Source organism: Trichomycterus rosablanca, chromosome 25 (assembly GCF_030014385.1).
Source record: "Trichomycterus rosablanca isolate fTriRos1 chromosome 25, fTriRos1.hap1, whole genome shotgun sequence".
NCBI lineage: Eukaryota > Metazoa > Chordata > Actinopteri > Siluriformes > Trichomycteridae > Trichomycterus > Trichomycterus rosablanca.
In genome coordinates, this window is record NC_086012.1 from 1,319,727 (window position 1) to 1,330,628 (window position 10,902).

A 10,902-nucleotide genomic window follows, 5' to 3' on the forward strand; every position below is an offset into this window, starting at 1 on the left:
AGAGAACCCACCAGCTGTAGTCATAATCATTTACATTTGATGCATTTGGCAGACCCTTTTATCCAAAGTGACTTACAATTATGACTAAACACAGGCTTAATGGCTTTGCTCAGGGGCCCAACAGTGGCAACTTGGAGGTTGTGGGGCTTGAACCGGCAACCTTCTGATTACTGGTCCAGCACCTTAACCACTGAGCTTCCACTGCCCATAATCACATAATCATAATCACAAACGAGGAATTAGGAGGTTAATCTAGTATGTATTTATCGTATTCCTAGATAGGAGGGAGTGAGTGATGATTGTGTACCAAACCCACTGCGACCCTGATCAGAAATCACACGTTCCGCTGCAGCTTGTTGCCGCCGGTACTGAACAACCGTACAGTGTTTCACTAACACTGCTCCTCCTGTTGTTGTTAGCAGCTAGTTAGCTAGCTAGCATATCAACACGATATATTAGACCAGTTTGTAATAAAATTTAAATTAATTTAAAAAATGAAGACCCCGCCGGTGAAACGCACTTATTCCAAACTGCCCGTGTGGATTGTAGAAGATCATCACGATGTAAGACGTTACTTTTATTGCTCTAAAACGAACAGCTCGCTAGAGTTTGGCGGGCTGAAGTTCAAATCGAGTGAGTGTCCACTACCTAGGTGCACTACCTAGGGTGTAAAGTAATAAACTGTAAGAGCTACGTAGTGCACTTCGCACTGATTAGAAATGCATTTAGGATCAGACCTGTAAACGCATGCCAGAAAAAGTTTGTGAACCCCATTGTATGCTGGAGTGACTGGGTTGTTTAAAATGTCTTAAGACACTACAAATATTAACTCGGACTGATCAGGGTCACGGTGGGTGTGGAGCATGCTCCCAGTTGCACTATGCATCTCTGACTTACCGCCAATCCATCGTATGAAACCAAATATAGCGAAATAGCCAGCACACCTACTGGCATGCAGTAGCAGGTGGGAGGAAACCAAGACGGACACGTGGAAAACATGCTAAACTCACTCTGTCTGCTGCACCGTCACCCTGGACATATAAATAATAAATATATTAGTTATTCTTGTGTGGTAAGGTTGGTTATCTGGTTTAAAATTAAATCATTACATCCTACAAGATGAAGTAATATAATAAATAAATCACTAAATACATAAAATAATATACACATTAATTTGGATTAATATTATTAAATCATCTTAAGTTTTTATTTATTTATTTATGTATTGCCATAAATGTAAACAGAAGAGAGCAGATGCAGAATGTTAACAAAAAGTTAAAGATTCAAAATGCAATAAACATATAAACAAAGCAAATTTATGCAAGTCCACCACAGGGCTTCAGCCACTCCTTAGCCAAATATGTCTGTTTAGACACCTAGCCGGCTGATAGCATTGTTGAGATTCAAACCCAGATCTCAGCTGCGTTGTGAGGATAAAAATATATATACAGTATGTGTGTACAGATTCATAAACACTTGACCCCTGATGTCACTTTAAAATTCTAAAATCGTTGTTATGTTTTTATTATGCAGGTCGTGCCTCACATCTATCGCGCCATCGGTTCTCGGCACATCCCCATCAAAGATGTGAAGATGGTTCATTTGGACTCGCACCCAGATCTGCTCATACCAGTCAGCATGTTGGCACAGACTGTGTTTGATAAAGAGTCTCTCTTTAGGTATGAGAAACGTGCCTCCTTCTACGACATTCTGTTGCAGTTCCTCTGCCCGTGTGTCCCCTGCATGACAGAACGACCCTCTTTTCTTAAGTCTTGGTATCAGAAGGGCCACAATGATTTCTGATGTTTATTGTTCCTCCTAGTGAGCTGAGCATTGAGAACTGGATCATGCCGATGGTGTACGCCGGACACGTCTCCTACGTCGCCTGGCTTCATCCGTACTGGGCTCAGCAGATCAGGGAGGGCGAGCACGAAATGTGTGTGGGGAGGGACACGAACACGGGCACCATCAGGTAATGCTGTAACCCTGAAGATGTTCCTTCATGTGTCTGAGGTGCCTTTTTAGTTATGATTTTCAATATAAAGATCTTTTTATCTCTTTATTGAATATACTGTATATTAGTGCAAGCCTCAAAGTGGAGAGCCGACCAATTTTTTTTCAATTACTCATGGTGCAGAGCTGTGGAGGAAATAGGGACGTGTTAGGTACAAGGATCAGTCCATTTTGAGCCATGTCCTTTCTCTCAATCCTTAGTTATTCCATTAATAACTTAATAAATTTTAGTTAATTCCTACTGACCAACGATCTTTAATTTCCCAATCGAATACCATTCCTGCTGCTTTCAGGTCATTCTTTTTGTTTGTTTCCTTTATTTCCAGGGTTCTTGTTCCTAGAACAGTAGTAAAGTTTCCTCTCTCTAAGAACTTTGATTCCTGGAGGGGTTTAATTTATGTACCTGTATAAAGGCTTGTAGTGGGGGGTGCATCGGTGTGACTCGGTGGAAGGAAGTGCTCATCCTTCTTTCACAGTTGGCCTGAAGGCGGATTCTGTACAGAGAGAGTTCTAAGTAGCATTTGCATATCAGAGCAGCATCTTTGCCATACTGCCCTGTCTGACCCTGCCCTCCGGCCATAAGTGATGCGGCTTCTCACTGCCTCGGGCACACATCCTGTTATCAGAGTCACTTGGCACGGTGCTGATCTAGGTGCGGAGAAACCTGCCCTCAGGGCGTGGCACAAGTGCATGTGCTTGTTTCTGGGTTTTGACCTCTGCCTGTCTGTTCGGATGATTCTGGAGTTACTTCTGATTAAAGGAACTGTCCATAATCAGACCCCACTAGGAACATGCGGCAATAAAAAGGATGGTGCAGGGTGCTTTTATATCTAGCTACTATTATATCTACCCCCTGTGTCATGTTGTTGAAGACTTTCTGAAAAATATTTTACCGGTGTGGGTTGTAGAGGCGCCTTATTCTATAAAAAGTCTGTTATTTTGTAAAAGAGCCAAGTCCAAGTGTAAATACAAAATACATTTTGAGAAGATGCATTTTGCTGTTTTGAGAAAACCGCCTCCGTCAGTCCCATTCAACACTCCCGTAACAAAACCTCATCCAACCACAAACTTTTTTAGGTGCAAATGAACCCCAGTGTGGGTTTTATTCTTCACCCAGGTCATTTGAAAAGTCTAGTAATGAGTGTGAGTGATTGAACTCTTAATGATTTAACCTTGAAGACGTCGCTCCACTTATCTGAAGTTCTTCATTAGTTCTGATCTGAAGTGTCAGAACGTTCCTGCCGTTCTGATTGTCGTGACTGATGCTTGACATTGAACTGAATTTGGTATCGATGAAGTAGGAGAGCGGTGAGACGCCAGTAAGATTGAAAAAGTCCAGACAACTTCATTTTCCACTTCTAAAATCCACTTCTTATTAATATTAAAGTTTAACTTGTATTATTCTGCTTCTTAGGAAATATTCAGCACTGGTTCACCAGCAATAGTGTAGGGTTAAAACACGAGGGTTGACATCTTAAACTCACAAAGTCGAATCTCAGCTCTGCTACCAGCAGGCCGGGTGTCTATACGGACAATGATCGGCTATGTATGAGGTTGGGACATGGCAGAAGCCCAATCATGTCTGTCTAGACACCCGGCCAGCCGATAGCACACTTTGTTTCTAACTGGGTCTCAGCGGTGTTGGGCTGGCATCATTGTACTGTAAATTCTGTTTCCATTCCAGGGTCACAAGCAGGGACGATTACTTTCTCAGCGACGCTCTTTACGTTCCCGCAAATCAGCTGGAGGACGCCAAGCCCTTACACCTAAGCGTCATTCGGGTGGATCCAGCAGACCCTTCTCAGAGTTTCCAGACCGAGAACGAGTCCAGCACTGCTAAGAAACCCAAATCATCTCTGGAGTCGAAGCTGGACCGTCAGCAAAGCAGCAACGAGTCCTGCAGTTACGTGTCTCAGCCAGCAGGTGGAAGCAGCGCATCAGATACGAGTAGTGCAGTAAACAGTGCGCAATCCCACAGCCAGCCAGCAGGGGGCGCGAAGGTTCCAGCTGTAGAGACGTTACTGAGTGTGCTGCAGCAGGGCGATCCCTACATCCTCGATATCGATCTGGATTTCTTCTCCTGTAAGAATCCGTTTAAGGAAATGTACACACAGGTACTGAACACCTCTAATATCGAATATTAGGTCACAAATATGCATTTAAACCCAATTCCAAAAAAGTTGGGACAGTAGGAAAGATGACAGCAATGATTTGCAAATCTTTAAAACAGTGCAAACAATAACTATCAGCTTATATACAGACTTATTCTAAATCTGATGAGTGTGACACGTTTCTAAAAAGTTGGGACAGTGGGATGCTTGTTAAACCTGCCTTTATAAACAGGCACAGTTATAAAGGAACAGGAAAGGGCCTTCCCCAACTGTTGGCGCATAGTTGCGAGGATATAATCGTATTTATACTTTTTCTAGCAGTTAATGTGGCCGGAACTTTGATTCTGTACGTTTTCTTACTTCATCCTGATCAGGGCTGCGCTGGATCCAGAGCCCGTCCCCGCTAACACTGGACTGGTTCGGGTCCCGGTCCGGGTGCCAGTCCTTTGCAGGGAATCACACACTCAATTGCACTTTGGTATACAGTTATGGGCAAAATAGCATCTTCAATCCACCTTCTGGGATATATTGGGGAGGTTTGAAGCAGCCAGTGCAAATGTAGGAAACTACAGAGGAGAACATACCAAACACCAGCCATTCCTTTTCATTATTTTGTAATTACTGTATTATGTTACACTTAGTGAGATGTTATTAATGGCACTAACGTTAGTCTCAGTGCTGCAGGGGTGCGGTGCCACTCTGTTGACGTACCCGGCTTGTTCTGTGTCGCCCGCGGACGGCTCAGGCAGCTCCAGATATTTCGGCGACTTACAGCACTGTGACAGTATGTATTGTCTAAGCAATTCAGGGTTAAGGGCCTTGCTCAAGGGCCCAACAGTGGCAACCTTGAACCACCGACCTTTCTGTTGCTCGTCCAGTACCTTAACCGCTAAGCTACAACTGCCTACAACCTGTAAAATGCTGCACGTGATTCCTGCACGTGTTCTGAACGATCAAGTCTCTGCTCATGCGAGTAACCCCGACAGACGATCTGATATGTGAGAAATGAAAAGTGTTTACTTCCTGTCGGTGTTGTGACGACGAGCGCAGGACTCTCATTAATGGCTGTTTTCGTCTCGTCCTTTGACGACAGCCCGACGACGACTGTTTTCCCCGCTCGGAAGCTTTAATCGATGTCTCTATTTTGCGCAGGAAGAGTACTCCATCCTGCAGGAGCTGTACAGCTTCGAGAGGCCTCGCGAGGACGCGGACGAGGTAATGGAACCTTTTAATCAAATTAGCGCTAACAACCCGAGGGCTGACGCAAATGATGTTCAGCCTGACTTGGTTTCTGCAGCCTGGTTAAAAGGGCAGCGGGAGCACAATGGGTACCGTTCTCCGTTACTCACCGGGAGGCTGTGAGTTCAGACCCTAATAGAATACACCCCGATAACCCAGACGTAGCCAACACGTAGTCTGTGTAGACACCCAGCTGCTCGATAGCACTGCAGAGATTCAAACCTAGATCTCAGAGGTGGTAGATCACTTTTTAAAGATGTCAATTGCTAACAGGTGTATAAAATCTATTTCTAGAAAATAAAACTCTCTGTTTTTAACAGACAGGGATGGTTTGGTGTGAAAGACCTCAGTGACTTTAGCCTCTATAAACAGGTTTAGATTGAATTGGATTTTAGATTTAAGGACACGATGCCAATTCCTGACCTCATTGATGCTCTTTTGACTGAATTGGCACAACTGTCCACAGACACACTCCAAAATCCTGTGAAAAACCGGAACCCCATAAGAACCCCCACGATTTTGGACTGTGACGTCTAAGAAGCTCAGTCAGGTGTCCACATACTTTTGGCCATATAGTTGATCATTTTGACCCTGGCGTCTGCTCATGGTGTTGATGTCACTGTGTAAGGAGGAGCTGTGTGAGTGTGTGGAGAGACGTACACGCCAGCTGGAGGACCTGGAGGCGGCGTTTGCTGATCTGCTGGAGGACGATGCACAGAGCAACGTGGAGCGCTGGGCAGCTAAGCCTGGGTACACACACACACACATACACACACACACACACACATACACACCAGATTTGGTTCCATCAGAAAACACTGACCACAAGGTACACCAGTCCCATGCCCTCAGAAGTCTGTGTGTCTGTGTAGATGCCCGGTCGGTCAGCAGTGGGCTGGCGTGATATGCACAAGTTTTGATGACCTGTTATTAAACACATGGCCGTGTTAAGTGTGTTATTAATGATTTGGCTTCGACTGCACACACACACACACGCGCACACCCTGCGGCCTTGTCGGTGATTTCTCTCACTGTGTTGTTCTATCAGCTCTACACACACAGCTGGGTTGATTAGTGATTTATTGTGTGTGTGTGTGTGTGTGTGTGTGTGTGTGTGGTGCGCGTGGTGCGCGTGGCACACTTGGCATTCACTCTGCTTCCCCATTGCAGGATGAAATCATTTGCCAGACTGGTGAGCAGCCTGAAGAGTCGAAATGAATCACCGGATTACGAAATGGTGAGAAACGTCTCGTTTTGATTCGGTACATTCGGTTCATCCCGATCAGGGCTGCGCTGGGTCCAGAGCCCGTCCCTGCAAACAGGGATGGTTTGACCTCGGTGACCTCAACCTCATTAAACTTTAGATTAAGCTTTAGATTGGATTAGATTGTAGATTTAAGGACCTCACTGATGCTCTTTTGACTGAATTGGCACAACTGTCCACAGACACAGTCCGAAATCCTGTGAACAGCTTTCCCAGAACCCCATTAGAACCCCCCCAAGAAGCTCAGTCACGTGTCCACATACTTTTGGTCATATAGTTGCAGGGAATCACACACTCATTTACACTTTGGTGTGCAGTTATGGGCAATATGGCATGGTCAATCCACCTGTTGGCATATATTGTGGAGGTTTGAAGCAACCAGTGCACATATAAAAAAATTAAAGAAGAGAACATACCAAACCTCAGCCATTCCATTTCATATTGTTTTGTATTACTGTATTATACTAGACTGGGTTAGGTGTTATTGATGGATGGCACTAACGTTAGTCTCGGTGGCACTCGCTTGTTGGCGTCTCCGGTTTGTTCTGGGTTGCCCGTGAGCTCGATTGGCGCAGACGACTCAAGCAGCTCGGCATAATTCGACCGCCAGATTTTATTCCCGCTCTTCCCCTCTTCCGTCCACTTTCTCCGTCGCGGGTTCGCATGTTTTATGTTTTGCTTTTGGTCCGCTGCTTTATTCTCCCGTTCCTCTTGTTTACTCGTGGATTTGGGTTCGTTTTTAATTCTCAGAGGTGCGTGGCTACACCTGACACCTACCCCGTTTAGGAAACCTTACGATCCCCAAGTTTAAGGAGCGTTTAGATTTATGTGGTTGCTATGGTGATAGATTAAAGGCTCCATAACAGTCATTTTTTGTTTGATCGAGGACGATCGTGTTTCAATTATTCAGTCACAGAAAATGTGCAGAAACGAGTCGATTCCCAGGAAACGCGTCCAAGCACTCATTAAGCTTTTGGGTTCGACTCTAAACCGATCGTGTGTTGTTTCTCCACGTAGGTGCACCAGACCGGACTGACCTGTGATTACTCAGAACTTCCTCACCATGTCAGCAGTCAGGTGGAGATCCAGCAGCTTCTGGAGGCTGTTCGGCACGTACTGCAAGCTCTGCCCAAACCCACCATCGTCACCGTGTCCAGGTGAGCCTGACCACGGGGCTGGAGACGGGCTGTGTGTATAATGGATTCCAGGCCTAAGAAGCTGAATTTAAATTAAATAAAATTGATGGGTGTCCAGTAATGTGCTGGTCCACCAGAGCGAAGACCGGGGTTCAAGTTTCTGTGGGTACGCCAGCACAAACACAACTGGCTTATCAAGCTGCCTGCACAAGTGGTGGAGAAATATCTAGTGCATAGCGTGTTCCTCCATGTTTATTAAAAAAGCTCTCAAGTCCCTGTGTTAAGTGACTAAAAGACCTTTCCCTGATCTTCTCCTTAACTCTTCTAAATAATCTTCCATGGTGAGGTTGAGCGTATGCAGAAACCTGCTGAAACCTACCAGTAGGGCTTTTTGTGATATAAATGTCAGTCTTATGATACTGAGTTCCTGTTTTTTTGCACGCAGGTCCAGTCTGGATGAATATTGTCCCCCTGAGCAGGTGAATCTGATCCAGAGCAGCATGTTGAATATTTTAGAGACTCTGTTCGGTTCTTTAGATGTTCATGAGGAGAGTGAAGCAGCTTCTGGGGGAAGTTCATCCGTCTGCTCATGACTCCTGTGTGTGTGTGTGTGTGTGTGTGTTGAAGCCAGTGATGTAGATGTTTTGAAGTTGCTTGGAAATCCACAGATTGGAATGTTTTTGTATCAGACTGATGTAAACACTAAGGCCGGTGGTAGCTCAGCGGTTACGATACTGGACGAGTAATTATAAGGTTGTTTGTTGGGCCCCTGATTTGCTTGAATTCTGTTCACATCTGTAAATTGTTTTGTAAATGTTAAATGTAATAAAATGTTATTTTTCTTCTTTCGGCTGCTCCCGTATTTAGGCGTCGCCACAGCGGATCTGGTCCAAATACCAGACCTGCAGTTTGTTAAATGACCTTCCTGAATCAGCGCTCCTGTTTCTATCCGGGCTTGGGACCTGCACTAAGAGCGCACTGACAAGATCACCTCCCAATGGCTAGGCTGTTTCGGCTATCTTACCCCTCGGACATGTCCATATGGGCGCCCGACCAGTCGATAGCACTACTGAGATTAGATTAGAACAATTACAAATCAGGCCTTCTAGTATAATGTTAATGTGTTAACATTGTAGACAAAACTTCCAGGAGGAGTGTAGGCTGTTATAGTTGCAAATCAAAGGCAGCATGCTCATGATTGGGTGTCCACATATTTTGGTCCATATATCGTTTGCAAGTGAGTGTGAGACTCACTGTGACCCTGGTCATGATGAATACATTCAGAAATGTCTAGCTATGATCTACAGTTTGAGTTCATTATTATGTTTCACCACCGTTTTACCCTGGTCAGGGCCGTGGTGGGTCTGGTCATTGGATAAAAAAAGCAGGAAACACCCAGGACAGGTCGCCAGTCCAGGACACACACACAAACACACACACTGCATGTCTTTGGACTTGTGGGAGGAAACCCATGCAGACACAGGAGAACATGCAAACCACACAGAAAGGACCCTGGCCACCCACAGGGAATCAAACTCAGATTCTTCTCGCTGTGACACGACAACGCTACCCACTGCATCCGTCCTTCACCTGCGAAGTTCGATTGGTTTGTTTTTGGTTTCTTGTATTTTGTTCCTCTCTTAACGAGGACGTGTCCTCACCGGTGCGAGCGCCGATTTCTGCTTCTCGGTTCGCACTGATTGGTTACCGGAGGAAAGTCGTGCGTTTTCGGTCTCGATGCCCTCTGATAAACACACGACCCCGCGTTCTACGCGCTCCCGTCCGTGTTGATGACATCTGGCTGAGGCCATCGATACGGTCGTCCGCACCAAGTTCTGTTGAATCCAGTTGCTTAGCAACTTCATGGGCACATCATTGCACATTGTTCGGGGTGTGGAGCGTCTCAGCTGAGGTTTTTGTACAAACAGGACAAACAGGAGTAAAAATATCTTGATTACACAGATGTATCAGCCACCCTGGAGTTTGATAAGCTTGTTTAAAAGCTTGTTTTTTGGATGGGATGTCCGACACGCTCATAGTCAGGTGTCCAAATACTTTTGCTCACATTGTGTATATTTAATGATGAGAAAATGAAAACTTCAGTTCCCTGTCAGCACTACAGCACCTCAGGAATAATGAGATCTTCACACCATCTACTCACACTGATGTAGAAATGAAAACCTGATGAAAGCAGAATGTTAAAGACCGAGCCTGTTTTGATTTAAATCCCCACAGTTACCCTGCCGTAAACCCAGACCTGGCATCTGTGCCATGCTTTTGTATATCACAGTCAGCTGTTAAATGATTCAGGTTGGTAAAAAAGTATTTCAAAGTAAATTGAACCATCAATCGAGAGCTCGGCCATCTTGCCTACATCAGTGCCCGACCTCACAGACGGTGGGTTAGTATTAAGACTCCGGTGCCACGTTTCATGCTTTTACTAGGAATGCCAACAATTCTGTAGCTGGAAAAGCAAATATCATCATCCCTTGTTGCTCTTTAAGTAGGTTTCGGATAATTTTGCCCTCTCACCCTGATTCTGATCCACGCTGCTCTTTTTCCCCTCGTTCTCCTGCTCTGCTCTTCTGCCTCTGAGGATTTTTCATCAGCACTAATTACAGGTTCGTTTATCAGGTTCGTACAATTACAGTCCTGAACTGCAAGCTGCTATTTGTAAAGCAAACGTGGAATCTGTCCCACCTTTCGTTTGGTCTGATCGTGTGCTGCGCTGTAAAAAAGTAATTGCACCCTTTTTTGATTCCCTTCCTTTGACTGTTCAGCAAAACATGAACTTGGACAAGGAGCCTGAATTATTTAGATTTACGACAGCTGTGTGATTTAAGTAACTGGGCAATAACAGGAGTGATATGGGGGTTGGGCAACTTTGTTCCCCAAATAAATGACTTTATGTTATACTGTACATGTCTTGTGTTTTTTTACCTGGAATGTGTGATGTACTGGCGACCTGTGCCAATGAATTGGACCGGCCGTGACCCTGACCAGGATAAACCGTTGATAAAACAGACTAAATAAATAAATGAAGGTCTGATGCAGGGTGCTGCCGTGTTGAACTTTTGTACCAATTGTTCTACACTGTGTCTAGAGCTCTTAGGTGGCACAGCACGATGCTGCCAAAATC

The 10,902-nt window shown here is 45.0% G+C and overlaps 1 protein-coding gene across 2 annotated transcripts; it reads left to right on the forward strand.

The window, feature by feature from the left end:
• The first annotated feature begins 416 nt into the window (after nt 1-416).
• c25h5orf22 (chromosome 25 C5orf22 homolog) lies at nt 417-8,608 on the forward strand. Of its 2 annotated transcripts, none has more exons than XM_062987685.1 (9): nt 417-563; nt 1,534-1,679; nt 1,823-1,972; nt 3,698-4,127; nt 5,277-5,339; nt 5,992-6,113; nt 6,534-6,600; nt 7,645-7,784; nt 8,209-8,608. In XM_062987685.1, the coding sequence occupies exons 1-9, from the start codon at nt 495-497 to the stop codon at nt 8,354-8,356; spliced, it is 1,335 nt and encodes a 444-aa protein (XP_062843755.1). In that variant the 5' UTR covers nt 417-494; the 3' UTR covers nt 8,357-8,608. The 2 variants fall into 2 exon arrangements, with proteins under 2 accessions (XP_062843755.1, XP_062843754.1); XM_062987684.1 differs by lacking the exon at nt 417-563 and adding an exon at nt 983-1,072.
• The last annotated feature ends 2,294 nt before the right edge of the window (nt 8,609-10,902 follow it).

Bases quoted from the DNA above. Each gene is read 5' to 3' on its own strand.
- c25h5orf22 (XM_062987684.1), top strand. From the start codon at position 998: ATGCTAAACTCACTCTGTCTGCTGCACCGTCACCCTGGACATATAAAT. The intron at 6,601-7,644 runs GTGAGAAACGTC...TTCTCCACGTAG, and splicing joins AATCACCGGATTACGAAATG to GTGCACCAGACCGGACTGAC. The intron at 7,785-8,208 runs GTGAGCCTGACC...TTTTGCACGCAG, and splicing joins ACCATCGTCACCGTGTCCAG to GTCCAGTCTGGATGAATATT.